The sequence below is a fragment of the Enhydra lutris genome, unplaced genomic scaffold (genome assembly GCF_002288905.1).
Source record: "Enhydra lutris kenyoni isolate GAN:26980312 unplaced genomic scaffold, ASM228890v2 scaffoldscaffold15, whole genome shotgun sequence".
In the NCBI taxonomy this organism is placed as follows: Eukaryota; Metazoa; Chordata; class Mammalia; order Carnivora; family Mustelidae; genus Enhydra; species Enhydra lutris.
The window spans coordinates 50,880,826-50,893,964 of record NW_019154099.1 but is presented as its reverse complement, the minus strand read 5'-3'; the positions used below and the strand labels follow the sequence as shown (position 1 = coordinate 50,893,964).

Below are 13,139 nucleotides of genomic sequence, written 5' to 3'. Positions count from 1 at the left end.
AAAGGAAAAGTGTCATCACTACAAATAGGAAATAGGAAAGAGAAATTCTGGCAGTCTGGCGATCCGAACACTTCATGCATTTGTGAGTCATTGTATCCGAGCAGCTTTGTTATCTGTCCACCACCATCCGGCAAAATGGGGGCGGGGCTTACCTTCAGCTCTCACACTGTGCGTGAGGTCAGGTGAGGCAGTTCTAAGTGAGAGCATGCGGGGCCTCGGTTTTGCAGGGATGTGCAGCAGAAAAAGCACTCACGTCATCAGTGAGAGTTGGAGCCAAGAATAAAAAGCAGTTAGAGAAGGCTGGCTTGGAGGAGGAGAGGAGGTGGGTGTGTGGGGGGGACACAGTACCAGTCAGGCCCTGGACAGCATCCAGCAGCAGATAAAAACCACCTGCCCCACTGGGAGGGAGAAAATGCCGGGGGGGCCCCCCATCAAGCACAGGCAATTCTACACTCCAAAGGTCAAAAGCTATTGCCCTGGTGAAGTCCCCCTGGGGACACTTCTAATTTAGTAGACTGAAAGGATGAGAAGACAGACCAGGGTTCCAGGAGATGTCTGTCCTGCCGAGAGGGCAGGGCACATTTCAAAGAAAACAGCCATCTAGAAGCATTTACACTGGACCACGTCAGAGACAGGATTCAGAAAACGGGATAATGGCAGTGAACTGCATGACAACCTGTATTCCTAGGTTGAGGAAAGGACAGCCCCGGGTCAGCCACAGGTTGCTGGGGGACAGCCTGCTGCACTCACTCACGTAGCCCAAAGATGTGGGTGACCGGCACCTTTACACGTGCAACACAGACTCAGGGAACAACTAAAATTAGGGTGGCACACTTCCGCTTCCGGAGCGGCTCCTTCCGCTAGCTTTGTGTCTACTCCTGGGGCCCCAGACAGGAAGGCTGATGGGTGTATTTAACAGCAGGACCGATAAATCAATAAACACCAAGCAGCCCGGTCTAGAAATCTGTCCACAAGTCAAAGGAAGGAGAAGGTCCAAACTCTGAAGTTCAAGTTTGCTCGTTTGAGCTGCGTCCACGGAGAGTAGCCGTCTTCTCCCCTTGTAAGCGAAATTACTTGAGACTTTGAAAATGTATAGGTGACGTGGTCCAAACCCAACTATGCAGCTCACTGACCACTCAGCGATCCGTCAGATATGCTGAGGGTAACCGGTAGAATCTGGCAGCTTGATGAGAAATTAAAACGCTCTTTGGACTGAGCGAATTCAAAGTGGAGTCCACGTAGGGTCCACCCCTGGGCAGGTGGGAAGAGCTGGGTCTTTAAGTCAGAGTCTACGCCACAGTTACTTGAACTACATGTCTATGTAACCAATTTTCACCGAAGTAGCTGATTCCACAAACAAACAGGGCTGCTCTGTATGAGAAAACCAGCCCGCTTAGCTACCTAGCTTATCAAGCCTGTTCAAATCATGAAGCCAGTTACCTGCTTTGAAGGCACAGCCCCAGGTGACGAGAAGAGGAAACTGTGACTGATGTTCCCGGCTACTCAGTGAACTCATGAATGCCTGGGTACTTTTTTTTATTGTTTGTTTTTTTTTTTTCCCCCTCCATGACAAACGGACACAAGTAATTTCTTTCAGGGATGGGCTCTAGGTAAATAATTTGGGGGGAATCTTTTGGGAAAGCACCTGGATATTAAGGCAACAGGTGAAAAGAAGCGTCAAGACATTAGAAAAAGATCAGTTATACTCCAAAAATACGGAAGCTTCGGATTCTTCTAAAAATTACTTTTTCCTATTTCCAGAAACTGCCCTGCATTTTGTTTCCAGTCGTAACTCTCCAATCTTCCACCCCTTCCAAATGATTTCATGACCCCAACACGGTCCCCACCCCTTCCCTGCCATTAACCCGTATCAAGAGGGCTGAGTTTATACTACTACCCCCACGGACTGGAGATGCCGTCACCGATCATGCTCTCAAGAGAGGCATTTCTGGGAACGGCTTTTAAAAATCCCTTTAAATGTACACATTCTCGTGGCACAAACAATTAGGGAACTTCAAATTAGCACGGCTGTATTTACGGATTCAATTTTTTCACCTAGCTGAAAAACTGACTTAGCTTCTCTTTTTAATGTAAAATATTCATACTTACTCGCTCCTGGCTTTTCTGGGGAAGCTCTGCAGTATCACCCCGACTATAGTATCTCTGGACCAGACCCTTTTCAGAAGTACATCAACAGCGGGAACATGGTTTATGACCATCGAGCCAAACTCAATGCTCATCTCCCCGCTTTTTGGGATTGGGCACAGCTGCATGGTAACCTCCTCTGATTGTATTAAGGCTTAAGAAGAGACTCACACATGTCTGGAAAAAGAGAATTTCAATTCTGTTTTCCATTGGAAAACTTAGTTGTACCTGTCCTCTATTTTAAATTGGTCAATACGTTGGTCATCTTAGTTTTAATTAGCTAAGTTGTTTTTCCTATTAAGTGTTTAGAAAACCCGGTAATCATTTTAAAAATAGTAACCCAGAGCAGGTCTGATAGATACTCGAATATTTGAGAATACTGATTGCTTTCTCAATTCCTCTTTTCAAAATTTTAATAAGTACAATTAGAACAGGATGCTGATTATTCAGAGTTCCCCCCAAAGTTACCTGGGCAAGCCTCTAGATTCCACTCAACTATCATGATTTGTCTCCTGGCATTTGGTTCTAAAACAAGAGATTTTATTTCTACATACCCAGAATATGTTCCAAAGGCACATGTAGGAAATTCATTACAGATGTAGGTTTTCATGGATCTTTAAAAAGGCTCTTTTTAAATCCATCATCTCCTTCTAAAAAAAGAATACAATGAACTCTCTCTGGAGATTGTCTGCTTTTGAAAGCCGTTATCAAAAAAGGTCAGTATTGGGCTGAAAAAGGGTAATATCCCAAATGGACAGGATTCATTTGTGTGATAACTCAGCTGGGTGTCCACCCCAAGGGAATATGTGAAAAAAAGCTGACAATGCTTTGTTAAAATTATAAGGTGTCACGAGAAAAACTAGTTCACAGAATTAGCAATCCTGGTGGCGCTGTCCTTTTCTTGATAATGGAGGGTGTTGAGGGTAATGCGTGTATGTGCCTCTTATTCTCAGACCAAGGTCCTTTAAACAAAGTTTCACAAGCAGCTAAGCATCAGCTTAAGTGTTCATCACCCAGCAACTCAGAAAAGCAACCACAGGGCAACGTGCAGAGAAACAGAGACATGCCTACGAAGGGGGCAATGACAGAGAATGTTCTAGTGTGCTCTCACTTATGGAGAAAAGAGAAAGGAGAATTTCTCTTTGTTCACACATGGTGGTGGTGGTGGTGGTAGTGCTGGGGGCAGTGTTTGGATTGGGGAACACAGTGTTTCGTACCAATGAAAAATACCATCTTGTACTCAGGACAAAGCTTTAGCTGTCAGTGGGAAAGAGCAGTTACAATGGACAGTTTTTACAGCAAGATACCTGTTAGGACAAGTAAAAGCCTCTTGAGTCTGGATTAACAAGAGATATTAATATCGTGCATACACGGTTACAGGAGTTTGGCCTTCCATGCTCCGAGAATCCCCAAGCTCATTGTTAACCGCAGAAGCCAGCACCCTTCCCGGTGATATAAATCCATGCTTTACAGGGATGCTGCTTTCCTAGACCGTGGAGAGGGGAGGAAACCAGACAGTATCTGTGACAGCCTACATTCTGGGGATGCATCAGAACTACTAATAGTTTATTATCCATGAGGAGCCAAGTGGGGCTGAGCTGGGCGGGGTTTCCTCTATGTTCCCGCCAGACCCCGCACCTGCCAAGACAAGCGCCCAACTAAATTCCCTTATAGACATCAACTATGGAAAGTGTTCTACCCCCATCTGAATGGCTGGTCCCTATCAAAACAGGAAGTCAGCCCTTTGGTTAGATGTCTGAGCTCCCCTGTGCAAGCTGTGGCCACAGATACGCTCTGTTTCCATGAGACCTCTCCCCCAACTACAGTGATCCTGCTCACTTCCAAAGCCCCCCCTCCCCCTCCCCCCCAGCGCACACACAGTACAAAGTGCAGGCTCCTTAGAAGACGAAATCAGACAAGTGAAGTCTTCCATTCGCCTTCTAGTCCCCACCCTCAGTGACATGGGGTAGGACCCCGGCATGACTCCATGTTAAAGCTTGCTGTTTAGAGAACAGGATCACTGTAAATTCTAGAGGAAACAGGTATTTCCAAGTACAAATTGGTATTCAGCAGTGTAAAAAAAAAAAAAAAAGACATCAGACAGTGCTCAACAATGCAGGGAACAGAGGGTACACCATGCTCTGAGGATAAAGACAGAACACTGGAGGCGGGGTGGGGGGGCTTTTTCCCTCCTAGGTAGGTACATGCTGACAGACAGTGCATACAATGGAACAACAGAAAATGTTTCCCCAAATTTATTAAACAAATGACAAAAATGAGAATGAAGTCCCCAGCCTTTTCTATTGTAAAATTTGGCGTATTAGACATTTTTAATAAAATATTTTATCTCTAGTATTAAATATACACACAGAAAGAACAGAAGGGAACTGGATTAATCATATAGGCCAAGCTTGTGAGACTGGGTTAGTCAGGTGTTCACGGCAACTTTCCACGCAGAAGGGGCTGGTGAGCGTGAGGGACTGAACCTCGGGCCTTGAGGTGTGTGTGGGGAGAGTAGCAGGTGTGTGGTCTGCACTAAAGAAGGGCTGTCTTCAGTCGTTCTGTACATCGCTGCAGAGTGACAAATTCTTTACTTCCCACAAAGTAACTTAGAGGCCCGGGGGAAAAGGAGCTGTTAGCCTAGTTTCATGAGCCAGAAGGTTCATCCGTGGGTAACGACACACCAGTCACACCACTATGGGCTCCAAAAGGAACCTTCTCCTGTTTCCTATTTGAGAGCCAGTAAACAGCTCAAACTTGTAAGAGAGCAGAAAACTGCCTGTAGACTCCCTGTCCCATTACCACCTCCATCTTTTACTTGAAAGTAGAATGAATCGATCCCTGCCTGATGCTTTTTACTAAGTGTGCATGCATGCGCACACACACAGTACTCACTCGTGCCCCCGGCTTGGGCTGTGTTTGGCAACGACTGCCATCACCCTTCGACATTCTGCGACTGCTGCCCCGCAAGCCCGCGGATCTACCGGTGCCCTTCCTGTGCTGGCCTCTGGGGCACCAGCCTTGCAGTTCACCTAAAACTTGCTCTCAGCTACACATGTGGATTGGATGTCCCATGTCAACAGCTGACTTTCAATCCTTTCTGCTTTCAGATATGAAGCCACCCCGAGACATTCCAGAGTAACCTGATCTAGAACCCATGCAAAGACCCAGAGGAGGTGCCTTCCCCTGGGAACAACACCGGAGTCCAAAGAGATGCCCGTGTCTCCAGGCAAAGCTAAGGTCAGCCTACACCGACATAATTCTGGACAAATCAGTCAATTCAGTTCTGAAAGCTTTCAGGAAAAGATTTTCTCACTTCTTCCCCAGGTCCCTCCAGGGAATGCTGAATTGCCTTCACTGGAAGAGAAGAAACGTTCCTCGTGCTAGAAGTGTCATTTACGTTTCTTGGAATGATGTACTGTTTCCTCTTTTTTTTTTTTTGGGGGGTCAAAACAAGACTCCACCCACCACCTCCCAAACATATAAAATGGCATACAAATGAGCATCTGCAACTCCTGCTTGTAGGGGAATTACTTGGAAATCTCTAGGTTATTTGAGGAAACAGTAAGTAGCCCTTTTCAATGATGGCTCTAAGCAATGGGCAACCAGGTCCCAACAACATAATGCCAAATCATGGAGTTGGGGGTTCTTTTTCTTTCTTTTTTTTTAAATAAGAAGAGAACAGCTTCTTATTAAAGTGGCATGCTTATTTTGATCTAAAAGTCAGTGGCTTCCTTTTAAAAACCAGCGAGTGGTGTTAGAGGTATGCACGAGTGTACACCAGGGAACCCATCCTCCTGCACTGTTTCACTCAACTTGACTGAAACAGACGGAATGAAACTAACAAGGAAAAAGCAGCAGCTCCAGTAAATCGTCTCAGGTCACCAGAGTCTCGTTTGTTCATCACTTACTGCTCTCGGAGTTCGTAACGAGCACTTCTCCTCCCACGTGCTCTCACGGATGTGGCGAACATGGCTAAGTGTGAAACTCATCAGACAGCCACCAGTGGTGGATTATTCTGAAACAGTCACTCCTTTCAGGTTCAACAGAGACTTACTCCCTATAGCAGCAATGGCAGAGAAAGATTCCACTGCAGTTTGATTTATAAAATCTGCAGCAACAGACTCATCCCATGAAACCAGAGGAAGGCCCGCCAGCTTTAGAGTGACTCCGCTCCTATCAGAGAAGGAAGGCTTATGGCCTCCGAGAGAGAGAGAAGATCCGGAAAACAGAGCCTTTCTTAGGAATGCAATTCTGAGGTCTCTTTAAATTCTTGCCGAGACGAAGAGTGATTAAAACAGAATCAATTCAAAATAAGCCCAGTGATGAAGAGGGCCCCCAAGTTTCTTAATTTAAGGCTGGGCCAATCACTGACTCATGAGAGCAACCGCACCAAACTCATTCTGTGCTGAATTCGGAGTGACATTTTAAGTGGAAAAGTTGATGGATCGGAGGTGAACACCGATTACAGATACGAAAGAGGAAGCTGTACGCATATGCGCAAGTTTTAACAGAATTTAAGAGGATAGTTTAATCTCATTAATTTTTCCTTCTTTTAGATACTGCTTCGCAGCACAGTCAAAGGGCTTCCAAGGCTAGGATGTAAGCCGAGTTTCTGATTCAACAGAGGACAGGCTGGATTTTGCATATGTGCTGCAAATTTCAAGAGGCTCAGGCTGTATTTTAGTTTTGCAGCCCTGGCTCTTTTTTTTTTTTTTTTTTTTTTTTTTTTAAAGCATTGCTGGGTTTAAAATTTTCAAAGAAGTTCTTGAGCATAAAATCAAAATCATTCACATTTTAAGTGCTGGCCACGTGGCACAATTGGGAGCTAAGTCTGTGAGAAATCCCCAAATATGAGTCACATATGTGGGGAACAAATCTGTCCCACAGAATTCCTTTAATTAAATGTCTGACTAATAAAATATCGTCAATGGCATACAGATGCCTGTCAGAGGAGCTGGAGCAGTTCGCTTTAAGTTCCGGAACCCATTAAATGCATTTCTTCATGCTAAAAGAATTTCTTGCATTTTATTTTGCCCTGAAAAACAGCAACAGAAAAATCAACCACGCGAGGGGCTACAATTTGCATACTTTGAAATACCATCTCACGAAATATACGGATGCAAGGGGGCCCCGAAGGAGGCCTGGTGGCTGGAAGGTGTGTTTCTAGAGATGGTTTGTCTTCTATCCGAGGCCTTAAGGTTTGCTAATTCATGGAGCAGCTATTACCTAAAGATCTGGGCTCCTTAGTGATTCAGGAGTCCTCTGCACTAGCTGTTGTCTTAGAAAAACAGACAGACGGGTCTTGGGAAACCCTCTGGAAACTGGAATGAATCGACAGGTCACCCGTCCACACTCAACCCCATCACTAATCTTTGCTGCATCCTTGGTTCAACTCTGTCACACACGTGTCCTTCCCTCCCACACCGTGTGGCTCCGGAGGCCATGTTAAGACCTGGGGAACCAGAGATGCCCAAAAGGTAGAAGGTGGGAGGCTATGGTCTTTCCCTGACCTCTGCACGGAGAGAGACCACATCTCTTATATGAGCTGGCTCTGCCGGGCTCCAAGAATGCTTAAAAGTATTCCCCAACCCATGCTTAAAATCTTTATTTGTGCAGAGCAAGCTCCCCCAGAGGCAATTAGTGGATATTTTCAGCACTTTAGGCTGCGTGGCTTTTGAACAAACCATACCCCTTCTCTGTTAAGCACCATTAATCACATCAGGATTGCTGCTTTCATAAATACTGGCCCAGAAGCAGAAATTGAGTCGCTTGGCTGGTACGAAACCAACCAGAGGAAAACCTGATGAGCTACCCTAAAAAGGGAATGTCCGTCAGCACAGAACTAAGTACACTACCACTGATCAGCTGTTTTTAAAACATTTCACATAAAAACAAATGAAAAAATCACTCCTTTAAGCAAAAAGCAAAACAAAATAATTACTGGAGCGTGTTTTGCTTTGAGGGTTTACATTTTGTGCACTGTATGCTGGGTAGGTCACTACCCACTGCTCATTCCTACTTCAACAGCAGGCTGCAGCGTAATTAGAGGTAAACAGAAAAGTCATTTGAACAAATCACCTTCACAAATAAACCACAGGATTCCAAACGGGACTCTGCTTAACTCACACTGGACTACGTTTTTATACAGCAGATCGACATCTTTTTCTAAGTCCAGAACAGAATATGCAAGAACACGTTATAAGTGCAAAAAAAATCCCACAACAGAAAGAGCAGCGCTTCCTACGCATTATGGACCGTAACTGTCTTAAGTCAGGTCTCCGTGATCCGTGGTCTCCACATCTAATTTTAATTATTAATCTGAACAAGAGTCTCCAAAATTAAAGTACTAAATCAAAAAGGTCCTATTGCACCAAGAGGTCACACAGACCAGAGCTGAAGGGCTACGGGACAAGGTTCTAGTTCAGCTTCATCATGCAGTAGTTGTATGACTAGGTGAAGTGTCTCGACTTCAGCAGGACAAGGTCTGTCATCCACAAAATGAAGGTTTCCCCTAGACAATCTCTAAGGTCCCTTCTAGTTCTAAAGTTCCGTGACTCCGTTAAATATAGAGATCTAAAGCAAGACATCAATAGACTACTTCAATGAACATCTTTCAAACCATCCAATAATCAGTTTGATTCATCAATCATGCACTGAATCAAATGATTAGGAAAATAAGACAATAAAAAAAAGTTCGTATAAAAATGGATTACATTTTGGGGCGCCTGGGTGGCTCAGTGGGTTAAGCCGCTGCCTTCGGCTCAGGTCATGATCTCAGGGTCCTGGGATTGAGTCCCGCATCGGGCTCTCTGCTCAGCCAAGAGCCTGCTTCTCTCTCTCTCTCTCTCTCTCTCTCTCTCTCTTTCTGTCTGCCTCTCTGCCTACTTGTGATCTCTGTCAAATAAAAAAAAAAAAACGGATTACATTTTCGGCATCTTCAAAACCAACTCGTCAACATTCGTGTGGACAGATAATCAGTTGGGAGCCACGAGGTCAGTCGATAGGTCTATTTGTCACATATGGCTGCCAATTTCTTCCCTGCTTCCTAAGTACGTGGAGCCCTTTCCTTGTCATCACGCCACACGCAGGAGTTTAGTAAGGCAGTCGGCATGATGGCATGCCAAGGATGTATCACTGTTAAAATTCTTTTCAGTTATCTGGTAGTTAGGATCTAAAAATTTGATTCTACAACTCATCTTTTTTTTTTTTGAAAAAGTACTATAGACTGCAAAGTACCAAGTAACAGGCATTAATTAATGAAAGTATTTCATTGATGATGCTTTCCTTACTCTGCAAGCATGCCAGAAATTTACCTGTCAGCTTCAACATAGTCCACTAGACTCTAGAAGGCAACTGTGTCAGGCTGAGGAGTGACCCAGACTGCCCAGTAGAACTATCTGGGGAATCCAAGGGGCACCCCAGACCAATTAGATAAAAATGTCTAGGGTCAGGGCCCAGGCATCACTGATTTTTAAAAATGTCCCAGGTGATTCCCTTGTGCGGCTGGGGCTGAGAAGCATGATAAAACCAGGTTCTTTGATCTAAGATGCAGGAATGCTGAGTGAAAGGCACTAGCAGAAGTCGGCAAGGTTTAAGAAGAAATCAAACCTCTTGCTACATACACTTCTTTTCCTGCACATAGAAACTTCTAGCAGTCACTGTTTCCAAGAGAAGACCCTTAACGTTAAGAATGTACATAATAACCAGCCAAGAGGCAGCAATACTGGAAAACGGTCCTCTCTCTGCTGCACATGAGTCAAAGGCAGGCCTTTCGTGCCTCCTGCAAGGTCTGATCTCCCCCTGCATCGCCCCTCAATTGCATTTCTGTGTTTCAATTTGAAATTCTGACAACCAGTTATAGCTTCCTAAAACATGACTAACAATTTGACCAACTGATGCAAATCCCAGCCAAACCAGCAGACCCTTATAAATCAGTTCCACCTGACATCCTTTACATCATTTCAGAGGAAGTCTGGAGAGAAAAGACTATTCTCCCTATTAAAATGTTCATTATTCACGGAGATTTCGCCCACACTTAAATCTTAGCCAGCAATCAACTTACAAACGGGCTTGAATTATGTCAATCCCTCACTTTCTGAGGCTCCAAAAAGCAGCACCTTCTCTTAAAGAGGGAGGAAAAAGTAAAACCAACACCTTCCCTGGGATCGCAATGATAGTTTAGTCTGAACATTCAATCGATAGGAGCGTGATCTGCACACAAACTCAATACACATAGAAGATTTCCACATAAATAAACACCCTATACCCATAATCAGATTCGTAAGAATGAATTTCTTCCTTGCCTTCAACCAGAAAGATAAACAAGCTCCCGGTAACCTGTCCTCATGTCTTACTGTTTATCTTGTCCACTATTTTTTTTTTTTTTTTTTTTTTTTGGAAAGCAAGCCCACTATGCCAGCTTTCCTTTTTCTTCAAGATTTTAGAGTTAGGCATAACCTATCCAAACATGGCTGTCCAAAACTTCCTCCAACAAACATTGATTAAAGATTAATGAGTCCCTAGGACAGATCATCTCCACTGGAACCCTGGACTCAGGACTCCAGGTTCCCGACTCTTGAAGCCTGGCCCTCCTACTCGGCCTCCTCGTCCTCCTCACTCACACGCAGGCCGCCCACCTGCTTCGGACTTCTCCGCATGGAAGGGGAGCCCAGCACCGCTGGGTTGCCAAATGTGAGTGGCTGCCTCAAAGGGGTCCCCATCTCAGAGTCTGAATCACTGGATTCAGTCCCGCTGCTGGTGGAGCCCTCGGTCACGTGCAGGGGCGCCCGCGGGCCCACCAGGCCGCCGGCACACGCTGACCGCACGGCGGGCGTCTTTGAGGTCGGACCCACGAAAGGTGCACCATTAGCCAGCATTCTGCCTCCCGAGGCGGCCAGGCTGGCCAGTCCTCCCTTTTCGTGGCCATCAAGCCCATCCAGTGCCTGTGGGGTTGTCGCCACCTGGCTAAGGATGAGCGGGTCGGTCTCTGACTTGTTGTATCTACGGGGAAGATTCCGTAAGTACGGCCTCTGCAGGATGGGGGACGAGCTCTCGGAAAGAGGGCCCTGGCTTGGGAGAGCATCTTCTCCCGTCCTTTCCCGTCTTGGGCCATGCCCATTTTCGGAAACATAGCCCTGAGACCCAGTCCTGTCCCAACTCAGATTCGGACTCGACTGTCTGCTAGCGGGGGACAGAGGGGTGGCTGGGCTACTGCGACTGTCCGAGCCCCTGAACAGCTCATCTATCAGGGAGCTATGTCTTGGGAGTCGGGGGCTCCCGCTCATATCAAAGGTGAGGTCTGCGGAATCATCATCGAGGAACTCTCTGGAAGGAGGCCGGGAGGACTTCACGGAGGGAGGGGAAGCCCTGAGCCTAGCCTCGGTCCGCCTCTCATCCCTGGAGAGCAGGTAAACCCCACTGGTCAAATCACCCTCATAATTGTCATTTGTTTGGGACTGGGACGCTTGCTCCCTGAGCAGGTCGGACTCGCTATCTACGTCACTGCAGTCAATGAAAGGAATGGAAGTGCTGCTGCCGCGGGCAGCCCTGGATGCTGGACCTGTGCTCGGCTGCGGGGGCTGAGCTTTACTCTGCTGGGTCCTATCCTTAACGACCTCCTCCTCTTCGTCGGCCGCCGCCCGCGCGGCTCCGTCAGCCTTCCCGCCGCCCGCGGGGCTCTGGGGCAGCGCGGGACTCCGGCGCGGCTCTTCGGCCAGGGCGCTGGGCTCCTCTCCCTGCGGGCCGCCGGCGGGCTTCGCGCCTTCTCGCGGCGGCAGGCTGGCACTCTGCTGCGCCTGCGCGGGGCGGGGCGAGAGAGGGAGGGCGGGGTCAGAGGCTACCTTAGAAACACCCGGGAAGCTTGGAGCAGCGCAAGGGACTGCTAGGGACCACCAAGTAAAGGCTGCCCGTCCTTGCTGCTCAAATAAAACACCGCCCATGAGCAGGCCCTCCCGAGTGCATAGGGTCGGCATCCAGAAGGTTCTCTCTGCGTGTGGATGCTGACGATGCAGGGCCTCTAGGAGCACAGGTGAGCCAGGGCCTGTCTCTCTCTAGGGCCCCCGGGCTCATACTGGGTTTCCAGTTTCCGTGGACCCAGAGAGTCCTTGCAACCCACAGGGGGCTTCCCAAGAAAGGGTGGTTTGGGAGAGGAAGAAAACACATGGTGGACCACCCCCCCACACCCTCCTCGGAAAGGCAAGTTGACATGGATTTCAGACAAATGACAAAAAACTTCTTTGTTTATACTTCCAAGGGAAGAACAGACAGGTTAGGCACTCTTTTTAGATGTGCCTACAAAGTTGGCATTCTCTGGTAGAGAAAACCCCGAAAACACACCCAGAGGCCAATTCCGGACAAAATGAGCTTTCACCATCCTCAGGGCAAGAGTGATAATGTCCCTTAGTGCCAACTGCGGTCACTGCGCTGTAACAGGAGTCCTGGGAACTCTCCACCCAGTCTGGTGCCAACAAAGGGTTCTGACCTTGGCCCTGACCGGGAGCTACACGCAGGAGGTGCAAAGGAGGTCCCGGTGTCTTCACACAACCACACCCATTTTGCGGGATGGTGGGCTCTGCTCTACTGGCTCCCGTGGGTGGTTCCACTCCTAAGCTGAGTTCAGGCCAACAGAGCAAACATCTCCGTGGGAAAAAGCACAGCATGGAAGACAGGAAATGAGCTGAAAAAGGACCCACTCCAGGGTACGCTGAGCCCAGGCTGGGTTGCACAGAGCCTGGATCTGCTCAAAGCCAGGGCACACACACAACTATACTCTTCTCTACAAAAAGAAACCCCCAAAGTGCAGGGCAAATAACTCAGAAACATACTGTGAAATGCAGTAGTTAACAAAGTGCGGTGAAACAAAATGAAACACAAAGCCCCACAGTTGTAATAGTCGATGAGCATTACTGACTTGTTTTGGCACTTCTGAATTCGGCTCTGTAGGCTGTGTAGCCAGGCTTCTGATGGACTGAATCTTGCTGTGTTTCCTGGGA

The 13,139-nt window shown here is 47.1% G+C and overlaps 1 protein-coding gene across 2 annotated transcripts in view; it reads right to left on the bottom strand.

The window, feature by feature from the left end:
- Positions 1-13,139, bottom strand: part of LOC111146978 (FERM, ARH/RhoGEF and pleckstrin domain protein 1) — a 274,223-nt gene that overhangs the window by 47,348 nt on the left and 213,736 nt on the right. For both annotated transcript variants that reach the window (XM_022502783.1, XM_022502784.1), the window contains exons 12-13: positions 13,058-13,133; positions 11,708-11,942 (exon numbers count right to left, since the gene is read on the bottom strand). In XM_022502783.1, the coding sequence (XP_022358491.1) occupies positions 11,708-11,942; positions 13,058-13,133 (311 nt within the window). The remainder of the gene's footprint in view (positions 1-11,707; positions 11,943-13,057; positions 13,134-13,139) is intronic.